The sequence below is a fragment of the Gekko japonicus genome, unplaced genomic scaffold, assembly GCF_001447785.1.
Source record: "Gekko japonicus isolate JY-2015 unplaced genomic scaffold, Gekko_japonicus_V1.1 scaffold839, whole genome shotgun sequence".
NCBI lineage: Eukaryota > Metazoa > Chordata > Lepidosauria > Squamata > Gekkonidae > Gekko > Gekko japonicus.
This window is the reverse complement of record NW_015173698.1, coordinates 285,604-310,048: the sequence shown is the minus strand read 5'-3', so window position 1 is coordinate 310,048 and position 24,445 is coordinate 285,604. Positions and strand designations below refer to the sequence as shown.

Below are 24,445 nucleotides of genomic sequence, written 5' to 3'. Positions count from 1 at the left end.
ACATTCTATTTAAGAAAAGGCTTCACTCAAAACGTTTAGTACAGGGGTGGCCAAACTGCAGCTTGGGAGTCACATGCGGCTCTTTCACACAGTCCAATTTAATGTTAATAAAAAGCAAATTTGCATATTTTCCAATAAAAACATGTGTGTAATATTTGTTCATGTCTTGTAGCTCTCAAACATCTGACGTTTATTCTATGTGGCTGTTACATTAAGCAAGTCTGGCCACCCCTGGTTTAGTATGAAGATTTCTACATAAGCATCTATAGCATTAGAGAATAGCTCCTACATACACCATAAACCTATACAATATCTTCAATCATAAGTACCTGATTTTGTCCATAATTAAATATGTTGTATAATTTGTGATAATACTCCAAGAGTTCAATGTGATAAAGTTCAACTCCATATTGAACTATGTTGCTAGTTCTCTTGAGATTGTTTCTGTCAAAATAGGTCTTATCTTCTAAAAAATGTTTGTAGGGAACAGGCATTTATGCTTCAGATTTTATAAATGCCATGTAATACAATTTTATATATTAACTTACAAAAGTATGCATTTTATGATCTTAACAGTATGGTAAGTTTAGATTTGATATGGAAGTACTACATATAATTCATTTTTTTCCAAAATTTCTTTTCCCTTCAAAAGCCAAAGTTTTTTTTCTGTTCATATAATGGATCTTAGCCAAGTTCTCAAAATTCAGGAGCATAACTGTTTTCATTTTAACACTGCATACCCAATGCTGCATTCTGTTGCTAAGAGGAGACAGGAGAAACTCGTCCAAACTCTTATGACCTGTTCCCAAAACATAATGCTGTTGGTGTGAACGGGGTCTTAGAACGGATTTAGGCTAGGCAGGTATGCTGAAGTCCCTTTTTAAACTCAGTATAAATTGAGAACTAACTGGTTTTCATGGAACTTAACTTCCTTCAAACTGTGTCTTTAACAAATTCATGGGACTCTGGATGTGCCACCTCATCTGTGATCCTGCTGCAACAATCTCTGGAACGGACAGCTAACTGGATCCAAACAGTCAGACACACACACTGAGTCTGTGAAGCAGATCTTCCCAGTTCTGCCATTTCCCCCTTGCAAACAGTTGTGCAATAGCAGCAGTGTATGTTGATTTCACTTAATCTCCCTTCCTTGCTGCACCTCCTTGTGCCACACTCCATATTGTTCAGGGGGTCCCTGACACCCAGGGGTGGCTCTACAAAGGCACATATGCCTTCCATGCAGAGGTCATTTCGGGGGGGGGGATCGCGGGGGATCGCAGTTCCCCTGGGTGAGGTAGGGGGGGCGGGGCACATGACGAAGCCCCGCCCCCTGCTTCCGGCCGCCCCGCTTCCAGCCCTCATTCAGCCAGGAGGAGGCAGGAGAAGAGGGAGGGTAAGTTGCTTCCTCCCTGCCTCTCCCCACCCCTGCCTGCCTGAGGCCAGGGAGGGCCTTCGCGGGGATCCTTGCACACCCGCCGGCCTTGCAGGTCCACCGCCGGGCCCCTCATGGGGCTCGGCAGTGGAGTTGCAAGGCCGGCGGCGGCCGGGACCGTTGGGGGCAGGGTGTGTGGCCTTATGACACACTTCTGGTGATGTCAGGGGATGTGGCATATGCTAATGAGTTATGTTAATGAGTTCCCCTAGCTCTTTTTCTACGAAACGACCCCTGCTTCTGTGTACTATTTCCATTCATGGGAATTTGTCTCCGTCTACATGCATGCCAACAGGAAGTGAGATCTTACCTGCTGTGCATCTGCTTCTGACTCAAATGTAATAAACCAGTTGTCATTGTAGGCAAATTCACAGTTGATGAACTTAGGCAAGTTATCTCCCTTGAAGAGCGCTTCAACCTCCTAGGAAAAAGACGAATGAATAAACAGTTGTGAATGCATGAAGCTGCCTAGGTCAGACCACTGGTCTGTGAAGATCAATACTGTCCAGGATGACAGGCAGTGGCTTCCAAGGCAATACAGAGGCAAGTCCTAAAAATCTAGAAGTGCTTCTGGGGTCCCTGTAAGTATTCCCCCTAAAAAGGTCCTCAAACACAGTGAGTTTTAGATTTCATCAAGACTTCAATCATCAATGCTCCAAAATTTCTTCACACTCCAATCTGCTGTTTATATATAGCTAATATTCGGATATTATCAAGAGACCAATGCTCCCTCTAAGCTGTGGAGTCTTGTGAACAAAAATTCTACTTTGTGAGCTACTAGCACTAAAGCTGTGAGCGAGCAATTTGGCTACTGCATAAATTAGTTTGCTCTGGAGCCATCCTTCCTGAGAGAAAACAAAAATGTGCGAGCCGGAGGCGAAAAAACTGTGAGCTAGCTCACACTAACTCAGCTTAGAGGGAACACTGATCAAGAGACTATTTTTTATTTACATGCATGTGAGAACACGCAGTCATACACCCCACAGCATAATGTGTCTAGGCTTCCACTGGAAATCCGCTCTCCCCTGCAGTGTACAAACAGAAGACTGATCCCACGTAGAGATGTAAAATTTCTGGAAATGTTGAAGCTCGGAAAAAAATGGAAATGTTTGGAAAAATTGAAAAAAATGCTACATTAGCATATCTTTTGTCTTTTCTAGATTGAAAGTCATTCTGTTACTTTAGGAACATAAAATATGACTATGGACATTTTTACTTGGCATGAAATTATCACAACTAGCATATTAAAAATATAATGTATCCAAACAATTATTACAAACAGAATACCCAACCACATGTAAAAACAAAACTGAAACTTTTTTATTTTCTTCTGACAATCGCACCTCCTAAAGGAAGAAATGCATCTTGTTCTTGCATTGGAGAGTTCAGTTTGTAACCTAGGACTTGCTTGTCCTCAGTGCACAGAAATTAGATCAATCTGATACCATATATATATATTTTAGAAATGATTTTAAAATATTTGATTAAAATATTTTATTCATCATGTTAAAATAAAACGTTCCATAATCAATGTTTTTTCAATTTTTCCAATTTTTCGGAAAAAAACAAAAAAGGCTTCAGGAAAAAATGGGGGGAAAACCGTTTCCCCCCTGAATTTTTCCGGGCCTTCACATCTCTAAACCCACGTATGTGAGAGTGATCCTTGCTCTCCACTGCAATGCTGTGAAATCTTCTAAGGAAGACTTTGCTTTGCACTTACAGGCCACTGGGGGTAAAAATGACTTAACTGCAGACTCTTTGGATAGTCTGGGTTAGACTGCATACAGGCAAGCTACTGATTGCTGAAGTGCCCCAGTTGTAACACTCTCTTGAGCCAGCCGGCAAGGCCTATGCAGTAAATGAAGTACATATATTCTGGTGCCATAAAGGTCAAATGAAAAATGAACTGGTAAATGCCTAATTCTAGCTAATACCTGGTCAGTGCACAATGGATGGAAAGGAAGTTTTGAAACCAGAAGGTACTTACTTCAATAGGAGTAGATTCGGATACTTCACGTAAAATCACAATGCAGCGATTCTGGTTTGGCCTGACTTTTTCACCCTTCTCGTCCACTTGGACTAAAGGCAATGCTAGGGGAACCCAGAGAACAACATTTAGACAACAAAACAACAACAACTAAGGATGGGTCGTACACCTGCCAAAGCTTGCATAGCCAATTAATGTTTCTAGGTCTCTGTAGCATTCAGAACCGTTTATTTTACACATGTGTGATTTTAGAGTCTACATCATAGGGCGATATTAAGAGGTCCGGTTTAGCCATGATTAAATACTCATGTGCTTAAATCTGTCACATGCCAGGTTTACACACATGTTTGGGTCCTCCCCTCTTCACCCCTTCCCTTCTTATACAGACGGCAATGAAGGAAAGACAATAAAGGTTAACTCAAGTAATGTGTGATGCATAAAAGCATGCACTGCTTAATTAATTTATTTATTTTTAATTTATTTTATTCAATTTATACCCCGCCCTCCCCGCAACGCGGGCTCAGGGCGGCTTACAGAGAGGCATGCGCCAATATAAAACATATTTAAAATCATTTAAGATCACTACAATACAGATAAAATCAGTTAACCAATTACTAAACAAAGTGCCCTAGATGTTATATCACAAGATGGCGTATTACATCGGGAACCACTGATGTTCCCTCTTCCAGGGCCAGGTTAAGATGGACAATAATGATGGTAGTCATTAACTGGAACAAGCCATTGTGTGGGACAGACTGGACTAGGAGGACCACTGGTCTGATCCAGCAGGGGTCCTCTTATGTTCTTATGAGCTCTCCCCCGTAAGCTGGGCTTCTTAATCAGGGATGTCAGCTTGGGGAAGGAAAACTAACTGTAGTTACGCCATATATGTGTATATCACGGGTACCCGGTGTTAGCTTTAAACCACCATTCCCCCATCACATTCCATGGTAGGAAGGAGCCAAATGCACACATTGGGCCAGGGACCAGAGGGAAGTACGTTAATATTTAACCTTGATTAAATCTGTACAACTGAATACAACCTACATTACATGCTGCAGAATTACAGATTTCTGAAGTGAAACAAAGGACTGAAGGCTACTAAGCCCAGCCCAAAGCAGCAAGATAGAGAAACCTAGATATGCTGGATGCTATCAAGGTTCCCCAGAAAAGGTATCTATGTTGTATCTGGGGAATGTTTTTTCCAAGCTCTAACAGCACAGAGGTGCCACTTTGGCCTTCAGAATATTTACTAGACCTGTCAATGGAACCTGAGGAGAAAAAGAGGAGAAACAATGATGGTCTCATCGTCTGTCAGACACCGTAACGTCTTCTATGACATTACTTTTATCATTCAGGAAGAAAGCGTTCTTTGTTCCATGCCTTTTTTACCTTGAGTGCTCAGTATGGAACAAGCAAACAGCAAAGGTGCCACTGAACTACCACATTTTTCTTTAACTGATGGATACCAATGTTCACATAAGCACACTTGATCTGAAATAATTTTCTCCACACTAAGTTTCTCATTCTAAAGCAGGAGGTAAATTATACGAAAATTTCCAAGACGTTTCTATTCCAAGATGTTTCTATCCTGCCTCATCTCCTCAGAGTTCCCAGATAACTTAGCTGGAGTAATAGCTCAGTCCCGTGTCCTGCACCCAATTCTAAAAGACTTCGGTTTTTTCAAGACGTCTGACTGATAGTGCAGCATCTCTTCTGCAAGTTATTTGCATTATACAGAATACTCTCTGTGGATGAAGCCAACAAGTTAAATCCACAAGGCCTTTTAAAAAAAATCCCATAGCAACAAATATGCCATACCTGCCCCTGCGTTAAGGCTTCTCAGCCGAACATAAATAGGCACACTCACAATTTATGCATGAGTCATGAACGCACGCTTGCTCAACTACTCACATCGCAGCACTTCAACAATCAAGTCCATATCAGTGCTCAGCTTCTTGACGTGATCGAGGTTAGCTACTGTCATTATTGGCACATATTGATCACTGTCCATCTGAGAGATAAGATACATGTCGCTGGCAAGATTCTCTCTGTAAGGTGAAAATTCATCATGAACAGTCAACTTACTCATTCAAGAGCAAAATTTCATTTGTCTGCATGATGCAAGTCAAGAAACTTATGTCCATATTTATGTTAATATAGCCACCAATGCAAGTTGAGAAACTTATGTCAGATGTCAATACAGCCAATGCTTTTTACTTCAACGCTCTTTGCTGTCGGTTTGTTGCTGCCCATGAGATACTCATTTGGTGCTTTGTTGGCTGAGTTTTGAGGGTGGCTTTCTACAAATTGCACCAAGTACAACACAGCTCACTTGCCAGATAGTTGACATCTTTTCTGTCTTGCGGATGATAGAATATGATAGATCACACATTTTGGAGGCCTGATATGAGGGGTTGGCTCACTGATGACACACTATTTGATGCAAAATAGTAAAAAGCCCAGTAGCACCTTTAAGACTAACAAACTTTATTGTAGCATAAGCTTTTGAAAAACACAGCTCTCTTTGTCAGATGCATCCATAGCATAGATTATGATGACTGGGCTAAAATGTGGAAAACGACAAGATTCCTTAGATCAACAGCATTCAAAGAAAACATATACAAAATGTTTCATAGATGGTACTGGTCACCAGACAGAATTGCTAAATGCTCAATCACAAGGTCTAAAAACTGTCCCCAGACCAGATCCTAGTCTGACATTTTAACCACTACAACACAGTGGCTCTCAGACTTCCACACTCACAGGCAGGAATCCTCTGAATACCAGTGCTGTGGAGCAGTGACAGAGGGAGCTAGGACTCCCATACATGTCCACTGGTCTGATCCAGCTGAGCTGTGCTTACATAAGCCACTTTGGGGTCCACTGTGACCAAAGAAGCGTAAATACTTCAACGGAAATCAATAATATCAGTTTAAAAGTTCTCATCCCAGCAGAAATGCTTGCCAGAAGGCAAACCATTTCACGCTTACCTAGATAAACAGAATTCCAGTGTTTTTTTAAGCACCTCCCGCAAGTCTTCTTGACCTTCTGGCTGCAGCTGTTCTTTGTCTCCTAGAAATGGAAAATGAATTCAGAATAAAATATTATTTTTTAGTAAAAGTGGCTTCCTTCAAGCAACAAGACAGCTGGTTTCATAAGGCCACATGCAACTCTACAAAGTGAAGTAATTGTCATAAAAAGATGCGCCTGATCCTAGACATATGGGGTTGGAACCAAAGGCGGCCCTCCACTCACAGCAGGAAGAAGAAGAAGAGGAAGAGATTGGATTTATACCCTGTCCTTCACTCGGCGTCTCAGAGTGGCTTACAAACTCCTTTCCTTTCCCCTCCCCACAACAGACAACTTGTGAGGTAGGCGGGCCTGAGAGAGCTCTTTCAAAAACTGCTCTTTGAAGAAGAGTTCTAAGAGAACTGTGACTTGTCCAAGGTCACCCAGCAGCTGCAAGTGGAGGAGTGGGGAATCAAACCCAGTTCTCCCAGATTAAGTCCACACACTTAACCACTACACCAAACTGGATTCCATGAATGACACATTCCTTTTGTGGGCAGAAATATACTTTTGGAATTCAGTCCAAGGACTGCAAAAGTACACTTAACATAACGCTTAAGTACACTTAAGGTGTGTGCTCTTGTTTATTCTCCGACTACAATGCATTAGGCAGCATGAGAAGGACCGTGCAAGTTGAACAGTGAAGCCACACTTTTTACAAAAGAAACACAAGTCGCGACACTAACACTGACACGTGACTCATGCTTTTAAGAAATCTGAAGCACAAACTAAGGAATGTAAATATTTGAACTGGTTCTATGTATCTGGAAGCAATCAAGAGAGACTGGAATATTCTGTTGTTCCACCCCTGTTACACAAACACACTCATATAGATGAAGCACCAGTTCTGAAGTAGCAAAGACATCACTGCAGCTGAAGTATGCATGCAAGATTTCTGCTGGCAGCTAACTAGATGGGCTTTCGAAAATATTAAGCTCTGCATAAGACTGAACAAACAGTAAATCTGAGCATGAGCAATGTTCTTGGCACTACAATTGAAATTTGTCTTTTTATTTATTTTTAAAAATTTATTTATTTCACTTTTACCCCGCCCTCCCCGCTAGGCAGGCTCAGGGCGGCTTCCAGGAACTGACAAGCAGTATACATTCACAATAAAATATAAAACATCAGTTAAAACATAACCAGTCAATATAAAACATTCATTAGATGGAAAGCCATCGCTGCAAACCCAGAAAACTAGAAATGTTACTACTTCTCCATTAAGTGAATGCTTAGGTGCTTGATTTTTAAAAGAGTCATAAATTGACTGTTTCTAGATCAGAGAACCACAGAAAATGTTTTCAGTAACATCTACTTTCTTGACTTTGAATATAAATGTAATAACGCAAGAATTGCAGCATTTTTAGTACTCAGAGGGCCTTGGATGGAGAATACATACCAGTAGCTTCGCAAAACATCTAAAAAATTTGGAAGGGCTTTTGTTATGAAAACAGATCCATGATTTGCAACTGAAGAGCCACTTAATCAGAATGGAATGGTTTCCACCTCTGCCCTAACGTAAAACAAGGTGGCCGGACAAGCATTGCCTGACTGCTCATGTTTATGTGGTATTTAGAAGCCGGGATGGAAGCACACGCGACTCGCTTCCCCCAAAACTTCTCCTGTGCCATGGACAGCAAGACTCTCTCCATTCTCAAACACTTCCTTTCCTATTATAGCTGAAGCAGGTGAAGAAAGGAGATTGTCTCTTCTTCCCTCCAATCTACGTTAATTTACAAATCTGCTCATAAAATGCCATAATCTTTAGTGTACGACACTACAGAGTTTGAAGTGTAGTTTCTAACTACAAAGAAACGTAGTTAGCTGTGTAGTCTTACTTTAAATCAGGAGTCCTAAACCTTTTTGAGCCTCTGGGCACCATCGTAATTTTGAGAGAGAGTAATGAGTATGACCAATGTTCCCTCTAAGCTGTGGAGTCTTGTGAGCAAAAATTCTACTTTGTGAGCTATGGCCATTAACGTTGTGAGCGAGCGATTTGGCTACTGCATATATTAGTTTGCTCTGGAGCCCTCCTTCCTGAGCTAAGACAAAAACATGTGAGCCAGAGGCTAAAAAACTGTGAGCTAGCTCACACTGACTCAGCTTAGAGGGAACACTGAGTATGACCCTAAAATGGCTCCCACTGGAGGCAAAGCCAATCCCAACATGGCTGCCACACAGTATCTCTGTCCCCACTTTGTAAAAGAATTGCCTGGCAGTCATGCTGAAAAAATGAAATTGCTTTATTCAGAGTCAAGTCACTGATCTGTCAAGCTTTGGAAGTCCAGCCACTGGGAGGATGCAAGCTTGGAGAAGGAGGAGGTGGACTTCTGAACACTCATGTCCCCTCATGCAAAAAACTCAGCAACCTGGACTGTAAGCTTCCTCTCTGTTTTGCAAATGAAGCTCATTGCAAAAGTTGGTCACAAACTCCACTCCAAATCACAACTTCACTCCCACCATTCTACCCTTCCGTCTAATTTTAATCACAACAGACACACGAAGCCTTATGCTGAGTAAGATCATTACACTACCAAGGTTGGAACCACCTCTACTTTGACTGGCCACCATTCTTAGTGACATTCTATTTATTGACATTCATTTAAATTTCTCTCAAGCTTCTCATATTAATAAGCCTTTTTACTGGGGGGCTGTTTATTAAGAATGTTTTCCTGTCAAGTATTTAAATAACTTGTTTCTCAAAGAAGAAGAGAGGAATAAAAAGGAGAAAAAAAGGAATACTCAGGGAGGAAAGGAGAAAGAAAAGGGGGAATGGAACCACCCAATAACTAAGATAACCTTGGGGGCTTAATATCACTCCTGATACTATTGAAGACATCAGAAGCCAGCAACAAGCTCCGCCTTACAATGCCCCTTCCCCCTTCTGAAAAGCTCAGTGGTCACCAGGGGAACTACTGGCAGGTGCCATGGCACCCACGGGCATGCTGGGGACCCCTGCTGTAAGTTTTTCCGAAGAAGTCCACCAATTGCATATGGCATAGTTGGGGGAGGGATGTTCTGTTTTAGAATGCTAAACAGGCTGCATTCCTAGCGCTTCTCAAGCACCGATACTGGGCTTCCCAAAAAAGAACATTCAACTAAACGAAGTATGCCTTACAACCATCTGGACAAACTATTGGCTTGGATCCCATTGAACATTTCTGCCAACAGAAGGGCTTTCAAATTCTGACAGAGGGGACCACCCTATCTGTCTCCAGTGGAGCCCAAAATGCTGCTCCTGGGATATATGAGACAACAGGAAAAAGCAGGAGGCTATTAGCCAACAAGTGGAGAATCAGTCAGAGATACCCCCCTCTTCTGTTCACAGAAACCCACTGCAGGATCCAGTCTATTATGTATCCTCTATACACACACAGATAGATACATTTATAGTTATATATATAGGAACATCATTTTTGATCATTTAATAACATTTTTCTTCCAGTCTCCCTCCAAGGACCTCAGGGTGGCAATATCCTAGTCTATCCCTTCCCTTCATTTTATTCTCACAATGACCCTGGCAAGGTAGATTAGGCTGAGAGAAAGTGAATGGCCCACAGTAACCCCATGTGAGCCTGATGGCAATGTGGGAATTTGAATCTGGGTTTCCCAGATCCTAGACCACTCTGGCCATTACACTTTCTCTATTACGGCTCCCCCCCATCGGGATTTTTTGCAGGTTTTCTGTATCACTCCCATCCCAGGACTACATTGATGAGAACCAAGCACCTAAAGGGAGCACCAGCTCCATCTAGGAGAATTCTGGCTCCAAAGATTCCATCTATGAGAGCTGGTGCTAGCCATGCATACTGGTTTGTTAATGGCTTGTTAACAAAAATATTCTGAGACCTCATAAGGCTATAATACTAATATACGCTCTCAAATTCAGCCCATGTTATTAAGTGTACAGGACTACTGTTGCTGCTTTGTCTGTTTTTTTAAAGCAAAGCCTGTATTTACAGTGTTGTTCAAATAAGTCTAAATAATTTGGAAGCTCTTTACTTTTCTGGCCTGACATATGAACATCAACGATCATGTTATAATTTGGAAAAGCAAGATTTAATGTAATTTAAAGAAACAAATGAACTTGCTTGAAGACCCCTCCTTACCCGTCTGAGTATTTTCGTGCAGAGATTCATATTCTGAATGATCTAAAGCCAAAGGGTTCATATCGGTTTGGTCTGATACTGGAACTGTGAGCGACTGTTCTTGCAGTTCCGTTAGCGATTCATTCTGGTGCTTCTTGTCACCATCGCCATTGGCCTCCAAACCTGCAGAAAAAAACTGCAAAAGTCACCAAGAAATTCTTTGTTTTGTCTAAACCAAAAAAAGATAAGTTTTTCCATGCACAAAAAGAAATACAGGGATGTATAGAAGGCAGGAGAGGACAGGTGAGGGGAAGAGGGAGAGCTTGAGCAGAGAGGGAGAGAGAGCGCAAGGTTTAAAGAGGAGCACCTGAAACTACTATTTGAAAGTCTCAACTATTTGAGAGTCCCAAGTCCACAAGTGTCTGAATGAAGGGGCTCCTGGGAAAGCAAAAACTAGATACTCTAAAGCAGTGGTTTCCAACTCTTCTGGTCCAGAGCTGCGCAAGTCCAGGTTACCCACTTAAAACCCCAAAACAAAGCATGCACAAATCTATACAGCTGCAAGAACCTGGGACCTAATTTCATAGGCATCATGACTCACAGGTTCAAAACCACTCACTCTTACCTTCTTTGCAGGAATCTGGTGGATGGTCTGGTATTTCTTCCCAGGTTTTGCTCACACTGCCATCAGTGGCACCACTTGCTTCCAGATGTAACATGTGATTCCCCCATACTTTAGCATTCGGATTTAATTCAGAAACCTTGGCCGACTCCTACAAAAGCAAATTTCGGTTACATACTTTGTTGAAATGAAAATTTATCACTCGACACACCTCCCAACCTTTGAGTGCTTTCAGCAGTGAAGTTGGCCCATAAAGTTCAGGCTATCCAAGGTCTAGCAGGACAGAGTTCAAGAAGCCCAGATCACTGTAGACTAGTACCCGATCACACTGCTCGGCAACATCTGAAACCACACAGCAGCCTAAGGAGCCCTCATCCCATGGAAGCAGCCATGGCGGAAGAGTCACTGCAGAAGCTTCAAAGTTTTGCTGAGCAGAGTGGTAGGGAAGAACTCATGGAGCTGGACAACTCATGTGATTTGTTTTCACATCACGTGATGAAGCCCAGAATGAACCCTTGTCTAAGGGCCCACAGACCTCTTTACAGCCCTGATCTACCTATGTTTTTCTCTTGCCCTTCCTCCATGGAGCTCTGAGCACTGCATAAAGTTTTCCGTTCCTCATTTTATCCTCAAAATCACCCTACAAAGTAGGTTAGAGAGACTGGCCCAAGGCCATCTAGCGAGCTTCCTACCAAAGTACAAACTTAAAAACCCAACATGGCGATCAAGTTTGGAAACAAATGGTTTAGATGGCAACTTGTTACTATTGTGCCCCCCAGTGCATTTCTTGCACTATCTGTAAAGAAAGAGCACTAAAACTCACCCCAAGTTACTTGTGAAGATAATTACACCATATTTACGATTTCTATAGCAACTCTCACACACACACATTTCTTATAATATGTGTGTAGGTAGGTCAGAACTACAGATGAGAAGCAGGTGCTAAAGGCTGGGAGATGGACTTGCTAGGTAGCCTAAAGTCAGATTTCAACCAGGGACATCGCAGCAATACCAAACCACTCACTACCTACAATATGAAATTGAAGTATCAGTCAAAGTCATTTGAAATCTGAAGGAACAACCTGGGAAAGTGTATATGGTAGAAAGTTAGAAAAGAACCAATTGCAATTGGATTTTCTCAACATAGAACCAAAACTACTTCACTCTGTATCATGCAAATAAGCATGGAGAGGACAGGACAAGGCAAGGATTACCAACAAGTGGAGAATTTTATGCACAGGATAAAAGGTGTGGTGTCCTTACAGCAGTGAACCCTTGTCACAAAAGGAAAAAACCCACGAGTAAATGGGAGAGAGTACGAGTGTGAGACAGGAAGCGTACACAAGACAAACAGAAGTAGGAGTGAACGACTGTGAAAAAGCATGGATGGGTATACAAGACAAGAACACGTATTGTGTAGAAAATCTTCTACGGGCCGCTGAATGGGTAGGTAGATAGTGGGGGACAGACAGAACGATTGTGAAAGCTGGAATCCAGCAGCTACAGGCCTAAAAAACACTGGAGACCTGGAGAAATGGAGAAGGCTTCATTTACCATGATCTGTCCATAAGCCCCAAATGTGAAACTTAAAAAAAAAAAAATCCGTTGTACGCAATAAAAACCCCTAGACCCTGATTTTTTTTTAAAAAAAAAAACATGACTCATGAATCAAGTTACAGTACTTACACGTTCTTCATCTGTATCTTGCCACCCCCATATGTCACTGTTTTGTGGTACTAGCAACTGGTAAGGAAATCCTCCGATACCAAAGGAAGAAACTGCCATGTCTCCGGCTTGGTTTTGTAGCATCTCACTAGTATTGCATGTTTTATCAGCTTTGTTAAAAGATGAATTAATCCACAGATACCCCATCAGATATTCCTGATCATTATCAAAGCTGCTGTCTGAAAACAAACGACTTAATGGAGCAGATCGACAAAACTGATTTGCTGTTTCTAAGTCACCCACATCTTGGGAATCCCTTGCATCCATTTTAGATGTATTGTCTGATTCTTGTAATATATCTTCCATTAGATCTAGTACACACTTTGCATGGCCTTGCTCAGATTCTCTGTCGCTAATAAGAGGTATTTCATAAGAAGGAGTAGCAGCATATTTGTCTACCTGCCCAGGGTCAATGCAAATCCCACTGGAGCCTTCTGAAGTTTTCAAACTGCAAATCTGAGAATCTTTCATGCCTGTGACACAGACAAGTTCAGCCTGAGCCTTGACTTGATTCAAGCAGCTTTCTGAAGCACAGTCCTTGGTATTCTCCTTGAATATCTCTGCATAGTGAGGTGGCAGTTCAGTATCCAGGTGCCTGACAGGACATAGGGGTTCCATCTGACTTGGTTCAGGCATGTGGGGCAAAGATCCACTTTTACAGAGTTCTGTATTTTTTTCATCCGACCCAGTAAAAGTCACGGTACAACCAGTACCTCTCTCTTCAGCTTTAGCATCATTCTCCTGAAATGATGCAGGAACCCTATCAGTTTCAAACTGGCAGTCTGCTCTGTTGATCTGCAAGACATCTGAAGTCCTTTCTGGAACTGTGGACTTCTCCTGTGCTTCTGGAAGCATACCGTGCTTGCACTTCAGATCACTACTGCTATTTAATGCACACTTGTCATAAACAATGGAAGCTTCAGAATGCGGCTTAGTTCTACTACCTATTTTGCCTTCACGTCGCATTTCGCATTTCAACTGATTTTCAGCCTCTTCTGTCCCCACTCTTGAATAAAGAGGGTCAGTCCTTGTACTCTGATGATCTTCCAGTCTCTGGAATGTACATTTGTCCCATAGTTTGGATTGTTCACCATTCAAATTCATGTCGGTCGCTTCAAAATGCGCCAAACAGGAAGAACAGCTGTTATCTTCATTAAGTGAACTGGAGAATCCACATGTTTTACAGTCATTTTTTGCAATTTTGTGCAAAAATTGGACTTCAAGACAGTTTTCTGTTTGGATTCTTTCATGCCCATTTAGATTATGCGGTTCCAACAAAGTTAATATGTCTCTGTTTTCCTGTGATAGCCCTTTTAAGCTACTCATCTCTGAAGCGCTGGCATCAATTTGAGATGGCTGGTTGTACTCAACAGTCTGTGGACAGATGCCATCTTCATTACTTGTAAACTCTAGGACATTTGGTTTCCCCCCCTTAAAAATTAGGTCAGGTGGAGCTGAAAGCATTTTAATAGTATTCTCAGCTTGCTCTTCACACCTGCAAAGAGCACCTATATCCTCACATTTCAAGAGCTGCTCTAGATCATTATAGTGGCCAGGAAAGTTGGGGGGTTTCTTACTGCAACAAGATACTGCCCCAGATTCATTGGTATTCCCTTTGGAGTCTTTCCTGTCTTCTGATCTATGCTGCTCGCCTTCACATCGATTTTCTGTATTACCTTGACTTGCAAAGAGAAAGCTGGCTTCTTCGTCGAAGCCTGACAAATAGTTCAGATTACTTAACTGCTTCGAACAGTTTTCACCTTCTTCTGCATTGTGGTTTTCATTCAAGTGAAACTGCAGATCTTCAGAGCCATAGTTGTTCCCATTACCACCCGCGGAACTGCCCATACATATCATGCCTTTTAATTGCTGAGGATACTGTAGGTCTTGCCCTAAAGGCACAGATACTGGAGAATTATTCCTTTCACTAACAAATTCATTCATACCAATGCTACTACCCAGTATATCCATTTCCCAAGTGCTATTTTGAGGAAGCTCTTCAACATATGCTTGTGCCCTTAAAACATCAGCTGTTACGCCGCTAGTATTTAACTCATACCCTCCATTTACCAAGTCAGAGGGAGTTTTAATTTCTATTTCATTTTTTGGCTCTGCTAAACTATCAGCTATTGAGTTATAAGATGTGCCTTTTGGAGTGCTGAAGTCTACCATCAACTCCTGGACTAGGAATTGTTTCCCATTCTCTACAGGCTGGGTTATGCTGTACGGTTCATCAACAGCTGAACTTTCTCCGTCTGTGTCAGTCTCTCCATCAGCGGCTGCTTGCCCTTCGACATCCATTTTCAGGTCGTCCTCATCAACAACACAAATACTGTAGAACTCCTTATCTCTGGTGCTTATATGGTGCCGGTCTATATCAAGATAGGCAAGGGGCGAAGCTGTTATTTCTCCGTCTACTTTCCTTGAAGCTATCGTGCTACGATTACCTGCAGCAGCCTCGATTTCATCCTGTAGCACCAAGCACTTGGCTGTAACAGAATCCTCTTTTAGACAGCTCTTACTTAAGGACTTTTGTTCCCGAAAGTCCTGGCCTAAAGCCACCGGCACACACGGAGTGAAATTATTTTCAAGAGAACACCACAGCTGTCTGGCCATAGTGGATCCGTTTTCATTATTGGCATTAACACAAGAGCTGCCGGCGTTATTCACACACGGAGCACTACCGCTACTATCCTCTGTAAGCCTTCTGCCCCCAACTCCAGCTTCCATTAGATCATTCTCTTGTAAGGTGCTGTACCTATTCAAGACCCTTTTAATCTCATTAAGTGGGTGAAGATTAAAAGGTCCGTCGTAGAGACTTCTGAGGACATGGTCACCATTGGCAACCCCCACAGGACGATGTGAAGGAGACTGAACAGACTCCGTGCAATCCTGGATGGCAGCTGTCTCACAAATCGTCTTCTGGACTAAATGCAGGTCCTCACTTTCTACCGTCTCCAAAATTGAAGTTAAAGTTCTACTTATCCCATTTTCAGAAGACTCCTCTTCCACAGATTTTCCCAAAAGGCTCATTTTCTCGTTCTTGCTGTTATCTAGCTCTTTACTGAAGCAACAACCCATTTTCGAGTCGCGTTCTGTGAGTCCCGGAACTGCTGGCTCCCTTTTCTGCATATGCCTGATTTACTTTCTAAGGCGGCTGGGGAGACAAGCCAACACCCAGATGCCAAAAATAGGACTGCTTAAACTGTGCAAGGGGGCTCATGTGCTAACGCCACTCAAACTCCAAAGCCCTGTTACTGAGAAATGCCTTAGCATGTTGTCATAGGCACAGTATTGTGCTAAACAATTTAAGCCAGAAAAATATAGCTAAAGCTATAATGTGGACAATGAGCCCTTTCCTGATTTTTCCTCAGCCAGGTGCTAGCAATGTTATCAACACCTGTAGCCATCCTTTCTTGCGACTACAAGAATGCTCTGTCAAACAACCACACATTTGGCTGAATTCTAAGTCTGTATACGCATTTCTAGGCAACCTTAGTGGAATGAAGAAATACGCTGTAGGTAACCTTAGTGGAATGAGGAAATAAGTTACCAGGGAGGGAATAATGATTCTCACACACTGAGTACAATCAGGGGGGTAGCTGTGTTGGTCTGAAGCAGAAGAACAAAGTTTGAGTTTCTTCAGGTATCTGAAGAAGCGTGCTTGCACATGAAAGCTTATACCTTGAGTAAAACTTTGTTGGTCTTCAAGGTGCCACTGGACTCAAACTTTCTCCTGAGTACAATCAGTTATGGTTAAGGTACTGCTGCTTACATGGCTTCCCTGCCATTCTTCCCCTCCCCAATAAAGACAATTGGCAGGGAGGGGGAACTCTTCTTGCTTGCTTCCCATGTATACATTTACATATTTTTTCTAGTTCACAGCCTAACACTAGTCACCCCTCTGTCTCTAAGAGTCACTTTTTTTAAAAAGGGGGTCTCTGTGAGTGGTGCAGCAGCCCAAAGCTTCCTTTCTGTTAGTTGTGGAGTACTCCTCCAATACAACACTCCCTTCCACTAGAGGAAAGCTCCACCATGAACACAATGGAACCTTTGGGTACAATCCATGGTCTGTAGAACAAATTGCGCAACAAATCTGAGTTAAGAAACTGTGCAAGCTATCTCACATGGTCTAACATGGACCAGGAAAGGCAAATTGGTTTTGCCCAAGATGGAGCCCAACTTTCCATCTCATGTCCTCCACTGACCATGGCTATTCCTAAATAGGGTTTCACCTTGGTAGCCTCTAGCTAGTTCCCAGCTGAAACAATAATACAAAGGATCTGGGACAGATCTACATTGCCACTTTTTAAACACGGTAGGTTGGATCCCATGGAAAAGACCTTTACTTGCAAAGGGGTGCATCATTTTCACCCCTTCCCTCTCTGCTGTAGCAGCTCTCCAAACCCCCTATGCCACTCTTGAGAGTCCCCAACCACCAAGAAGAGAGGGACAGGGGACCAAGGAAGTTGTGTTTCTGTGCATAGAATAGAGAGCATCCTGCCCCATACACAGACTGCCCACAGCAAACAGTAATTTTTTTCCCCCCTGGCAAAGATTTCCAATACCAATTTCATTAGTCGCTACACTGACAACTGCAATGTACTGGCTAGGTGACACAGCTATTGTTCGCTACATGCTGGCTTAACTACCTGGTTTATAACTGTCCACTGCTCAGTACAACACCACATTATTTTCCCCGAAGTGCAATTAAGAGTTTAGAACAGAGGACGGATAACTCATATGACAAGAACATGTTACTAGTATTCCAATTTGCAGCTCGACAAAACTATGGTGTGCCAAAGTGTGTGGCTTGGACCCATATAGGATTTCTGTAGACAGAAGGGATTCCTGTCCATGGAGCTAGCCTTTTAGGAGCCTCCCCCCCGAGATCTTCAGGGGGCACTACAAGGCTTGTTTGCCAGGCCTTTTCAGAGGACTTTTAAGTTCCCTATGAAGGAGAGGTTAAAGCGCTTGGGGCTTTTTAGCTTGGAGAAACAATGACTGAGAGGTGACATGATCGAGGTTTACAAGATTATGCATAGGATAGAGCAGGTAAAGAAATTACTTTTCTCCCTTTCTCACAATACAAGAACTCGTGGGCACTCAATGAAATTGATGACCAGTCGGGTTAGAATGGATACAAGGAAGTACTTCTTCACCCAAAGAGTGATTAACACATGGAATTCACTGCCAGAGGTGGTGGCGGCGGGCCCAATGTTCCCTCTAAGCTGTGGAGTCTTGTGAGCAAAAATGCTACTTTGTGAGCTACTGGCATTAAAGTTGTGAGCGAGCGATTTGGCTGCTGCATAAATTAGTTTGCTCTGGAGCCATCCTTCCTGAGCTAAGGCAAAAATGTGTGAGCCGGAGGCGAAAAAACTGTGAGCTAGCTCACACTAACTCAGCTTAGAGGGAACACTGGCGGCGGTTACAAGAGGAAATTAGACAAACATATGGAGCAGAGGTCCATCAGTGGCTATTAGCCACAAGGTATAGATAAGAACTCTCGGTCTGGGGCAAGTGATGCTCTGTATTCTTGGTGCTTGGGGGGGGGGGCAACAGGGAGAGGGCTTCTAGTACCCTGGCCCCACTGCTGGACCTCCTGATGGCACCTGGTACTTTGGCCACTGTGTGACACAGAGTGTTGGACTGGATGGGCCACTGGTCTGATCCAACATTCGCTTCTCTTATGCTCTTAAGGGGGAAGGGAGGAGAGACTTGAGGTTTGCTATTTTATTTTGGTTTTAACTGAAAGCACTTTTAACTGTTATTCTAAGCCATCTTGAACCATGAAGAAAGGCAGGGTATGAATGTTTTAATAAAAAAATTGTACAAATGGACCCCTTTCTCCCATCAGTGTGCCCAAGAGTGCTTCTCAGCATGAACTAATGCTACTGTGTGAAGGAACCCCTTTCCCCTCATTATTTTATTTATATATTAGAGTTATAGCCTGCCCTCCCCTGTTCAACAGAGCTCAGAGCAAGTAACAGTATTCATAAATTAAAACTATTAAAACAACTCTTACAATAACACTACGAGCACCAATAAGATGGCACACAAAAAGGGAAGCACAGCATAGTGCCCCTACTCAATGGGGGAGCAGGTATAACACAGTTTGACGGGAGAGGGGAAAGGAAGGAAAGGAGGTTAGCCCAGATAGAATGGTCATTGTCCTCAACCACAGACCTGACAGAATAGCTACATTTTACAGGCTCTGAGAAATTGCATCAAATCCCACAGGGCCTGGGTCTCACTCGACAGGGAGTTCCGCCAGAGCTGAAAAGGCCCTGGCTCTGGTTGAGGACAGCTGGATCCGCTTCGGGCCAGGGATCACCTCCGTTCCTTTTGCCTGTTCTTAGCTTTGAGCCACAGCACAGGGGGCAATTCAACAGGTCCTTCTGCCAGCTGCTCTGACAATGCTCCCATCGTAGAGAGGAGCCTTCAACACCAATCTTCTCCAAGCAGCGGACCGGTGAAAGGACTCCTCACAGATGCTTTGTAGCCCCAAGGGGCCCTGACCCTCAACTTAAAGAAGTCAGCAGTTAGAGAACAGACCTCCAGCACACTGCAACTACCTTGCCCGTATTGCCTTCTTTATATTTAATTCAGCTTACTACATCACTCAGGCATTTTCATGATGCTACAGTCAAGGAAACTTATAGGAATCCTTGATTAGAGTATCGTGAAATGGAGAGTCTCTAGGCCAGCAGAGCTACTTGCCTATGGGAGGTGCTGGGAGTACAGACCTTCAGATCAGCAGTCCTGAAGAAATAACAGAATCCAAGAGAACGCCGCATTCCTTGCCTGAAGGTCTTTGCCATTACTTCCTCCAGAACATGCCTTCCATGAGCCGCAGAGGTTTTTCATGAAGAGAGTACAACCTGTGCCGCTTTCTTAGAGAGCCCCTCTGAAAGGAGTGCTTGCCTTTCTATCGCCACAGATCTAACCAAAGTGATTCCAGATCCAGATGGGATACAGGTTCTTAAGTAAACATGCTAGCGATGCTGGAATCCTCCAGGGAGAGAATACCACCATTTCAACCTGGCTTGAAAACCAAATCTCCTTGGCCAATGCGGAGTCACATATGCATGCTCAGCTCAGGGGGCAGGGAGGCATAAATTCAGTGGCTATGGTGCTGCCAGAATCCCTGTTCTTAAAGATAACAAAACATGGAGAAAACCCCTTACACTGAGGAGATGCAAATAGATCTACCTGGAGATAGCTGAAGAAGAAAGAACTTTCCTGAAAGACCTCTGGATTGAGGACCTATTCTCCCAGGCCCAGTTGGCAACTGCTGAATAAGGCCACTTGTGTGTTGATGGTGCCAGTTATGCCTCAGAGAGGCTAGCATGAGCAGAGAGATGCCGAACACTAACTCTGCTTCTCCCTGAAGCACCTGGGTCCTGGTAGGCTGGTACCTCCATGGGGATTTAAACTTGCCTTCATCACTGTGCTGTCTGTTCTGATGGATAATCTTGATGTTGCTATCTGGAAGCAAGTTGGCCTTGAGTTTCAGGAAGTCCATAATGTGACCTTTATTTTCCCCCATGAGAAATAAGAGTGGATGCCAGAGTTAGCTGAAGATGCCACTCCTAATGCAGATTCTTTAGCCACAGGTAGCGCTGCACTAACACTGCAAATGCAACCTCTCTGGATGAGAACTTCATTGGATCATGGTTAAGAAGAGAGCCACCAGATCTGTTCCTCTTAACTGGGGAGCTCCTCATTGGAAATCCCAACAATTAAAAAAACAATATCTGGATTCTCTGATCCCACAGAATAGTCCCTTCTCTGCCTTCATGGATAGACAGGATAGGTATTATTAAATCATTCATTCTACCTAAATTCATTTTTTCCTTTAAGGTACTTCCCATGTATCTTTCTACAGGACTACTGAAAACTAAGCAAAATGATTTAAACAGCTTTATGTGGAAACAAAAAAGACCGAGGGGTATGTCTTAATACACGTCAACGATCATGAGACAGAGGAGGTTTAGCCTTTCCCAACCTTGCTAAATGTTATGAAGCTATGGTTCTTTCCTTTTTGCCTACTTTATATAATAAGTCTGTCGAAGTAGATCGGAAATAAATAGAAGAGCAAATTATCATGCCACATTCTCTCTCAGAATTTTTATGATCCAATTCAAAACTTGGGTCTAAGGTTTCCAAACATAATTGTTTTATATATACACTTAGTAAAATCTGGGAAAAACATTGCAAAGATATAGCACCATTCCCATCAGCTACTGCTAGCTGTTTTGGGGGGGGGGGGCAATGTTGGTTCCCCCAAGGAAGAGACCATAAATCCTTTACTCAATGGAGGGAGTCTGAACTGACAAGATTCATGGATACCCTTAAAAATGAAATATTTTGGATAAACTTTCCTTTGAAAGAAAAGGAAAAGTGCAGTTCCCTTGGTACAAATACTTACAAAAAAACCACCTAGCAGAAATCTGACAAAATTTGAGATATTATTGGCTACAGACTCATGTCCCCAAAAAGGGTTAATTGCAAAAATCTACAATATACTAATATACTACAATATACTAATGACAATGCAATGGTCCAAACCTATGTCATACCAACTTACTTGAAAAAAATATTGCAAAGCTGATTTAACTTCTTCTCAATGGAAGGCAATATTGGTCCTCAACAGCATACACTTCCAAATCCTCTAAAATACAATTAATATCATACAAAGTGCTCACCCGATGGTATCTGACACCCTCTTTACTACATAAAGGAAATAAAAGTATTACCCCCATATTGTTGGAAAACTTGTGGAAGTTATGGATCACTGTTGCATTCCTGGTGGTCATGTAAAATAGTAAAAAAAAAATCCACCTGGGACCAGATTATACATCATATATGGCTCATCACTGATTATAAAATACCTAACACTCCTGAACTGATTCTTTTGAATTTGTGCCAAAATCCAGCAACACCTAAAATATGACAAGAGCTAATTACAATTTTGATTACAGCGGGATTATTTGTATTGGTCTCTCACTGGAAGACCTTCTGTTCCTTCAATTGCAGAATGGTATGTAAAAATTTGGGAATTTTTCACCATGGAAAAAATAGCTGATTATATTTCAACCACTGAATCTACTTCAGGTTACTGTAATTCTAATTTATTAGACAAATGGCTTCCCTTTATGGACTACTCAGCACAGTATCGTTGTTTCAAATATAAGACAAACAAATGGTATAATGAGATTCTGGCTTATTTTTAAATGTATTTTAAAATATTTGCTGGTAATTGTAAAGTTGCTGCTTGTTACTTACTAGTTCTATATATATAATTTTAGGAATATATTTTTGAACATTCAACTATGTACAGTATGACATTTCACAACAAATAATAAAAAAACAATAATCCCTTTGCTGTTCTGGACAAGGATGTGTGTAGAGATCAGCTACCTGAGTTCTCTTATGGGCAATGTTAGTTGGCCGGCTTGACACAGATGATGGATGGGGGCATTGTCGCTGTAGAATCTCTCCGGTTCTTGGCAGAAATGGCCTTTCAACTAGAACAATGGGGGGCAGAGCTTGGAAAGCTGTCTATGGTGCTTCCTAGCTCTGATCTTTACAGGCAATTACCATCTTTAAACCAGGAACCAAAATGGGGACTTCATCCACTTGAGGGTGGGATACAAAGCAACAACTGAGATCAACTGGACATATCCAAAGCCCTGTCTGGAATGCCTTCAGCGCATCCCTGCCATTATTATTATTTTACTTGGTGTAGTGGTTAAGTGCGCGGACTCTAATCTGGGAGAACTGGGTTTGATTCCCCACTCCTCCACTCGCAGCAGCTGGATGACCTTGGGCAAGCCATAGTTCTGGCAGAGCTGTTCTTGAAAAAGAGCACTTTCTGTCAGAGCTCTCTCAGCCCCACCTACCTCACAGGGTGTCTGTTGTGGGGAGAGGAAGGGGAAGGAGTTGGTAAGCCGCTCTGACTCTGAGTGAAGGGCGGGGTATAAATCCAATCACTTCCTCTTCTTCCACTTCATCTATACCCTGTTTTTTCTCCCCAATGGAGACCCAAGCAGCTTACATCATTCTCCTTTCTTCCATTTTATCTTAACAGCCCAATGAGATAGATTAGGCTGTGTGTGAGTGGCCCAAGGTCACCCAGCAAGTTTCCACGGCAGATGCAAACCTGGGTCTCCCCAATCTAACAGTCTAAGCAGTACAACATGCTTAGCTCACTGTTGGCTCCCTGCGGGGTTGGAGCTGGCTTTGGCACTCAAAATCATGCCCATCGCATCACCCAATTCGAAGCCTGAAGGGCTGCACCCTGTGGCTCCTCCCTGGAGCTCTGCTGCTTCCAACTGGCTAAGTGTGTAGTTAGTAATGGCGTGGGGAGAACCACCTTCAGTTCCCCACACAATGATCCCACAGTGTCCAATGCCTTGTCAATAGAGCTGTGAGTTGTTATCACTGGGACTGAGGCTAAATGGGAGCATTAATGCCAAGCAGCAAGGTAAAAAAGCAAAGAAATAGGGTTCCCTTTTAAAGATAATCAGTGGGGGGAAATGATGACAGACATGCATCAAATACAGATTGAAGTGGGAAACAAACCAGGAAGGAAAATACATGCGGCCTTAGAGCCATGCCGGGAAAAAGGAATGCAGGGCTCATTCTCTATTCCACGTGGTGGTGGCAGGCAAAGGACTTAAGGGAAGGGCCACCCCCTAGTGGTGGAGAGGGAAACTGCAATTGCCTCCAAGGGCCAGTGGGGTGTGTGTGAAGCTGTCATTAAGGATGCCCTGATTCTTCAGGTGAAAAGGGAGAAGACCAGGAATAATTCTGCATAATCCCATCTTGCTCACTGGAAACACTGGCAGCTGGTGTAGCAATTACAGTGGCAGAATAGGAGCTGGGAGACCTGGATTCAGCTCTTTGTTCTGGCATGCAGCGTGACCTCGGGCCCATCACTCACTCTTAGCCCAATCTACCTCGCAGGGTTATTGGGAGAATAAAAAGAAGGGAGAGTATACACTGTTCCGAGCTCCTTGGGGAAAAAATCTGGAATAAAAATGTATTTAAAAAAACCCACCACCACCAATATTTAGAGCCAGAACCTGTCCACAATACACTCTACTTCTGAGCAACTTGTCCTGTGTATCCAGTCCTGTTCAGCCCTGCCTTAGTTCCTGCGTGCTCCACTGTGTTTCACTGAAAGTGCACCATGGCTTTAAACCACCAGGGTTTGTGCACTTGTGGGTCAACAGTCTTCAGATGCCGGTGAGCATCTCTGCTGCTTTCCCCTTAGAACGTATTTTGTGGATTACTGGGTGCCTCTTGCTTAGGACCCTTACCCAAGACACAGATCAGTACCTAGAACCAGCTAAGATGAGCTCTTACTTCATATGTCCCATCTTTTCTGGCTTCCTCCTTTCTCTTTCTGGAATAATACACATTACGCTTTACCTGCGTATGGGGTGCATACTTAGAATATTTGCATCTTAACATGGGCACTCTATTATCTGGTACGCTAGCCATATGGCTAT

General features: G+C 42.9%; 1 protein-coding gene across 1 annotated transcript in view; it reads right to left on the bottom strand.

Moving 5' to 3' along the window:
- Nucleotides 1-13,211, bottom strand: part of LARP4B (La ribonucleoprotein domain family member 4B) — a 28,011-nt gene extending 14,800 nt beyond the window's left edge. Inside the window, exons 1-7 of the mRNA XM_015423209.1 lie at nt 12,888-13,211; nt 11,205-11,352; nt 10,601-10,762; nt 6,413-6,494; nt 5,334-5,470; nt 3,420-3,523; nt 1,743-1,853 (exon numbers count right to left, since the gene is read on the bottom strand). Of these exons, the coding sequence (XP_015278695.1) occupies nt 1,743-1,853; nt 3,420-3,523; nt 5,334-5,470; nt 6,413-6,494; nt 10,601-10,762; nt 11,205-11,352; nt 12,888-13,193 (1,050 nt within the window). The 5' untranslated portion in view covers nt 13,194-13,211. The remainder of the gene's footprint in view (nt 1-1,742; nt 1,854-3,419; nt 3,524-5,333; nt 5,471-6,412; nt 6,495-10,600; nt 10,763-11,204; nt 11,353-12,887) is intronic.
- Nucleotides 13,212-24,445: the final 11,234 nt, after the last annotated feature.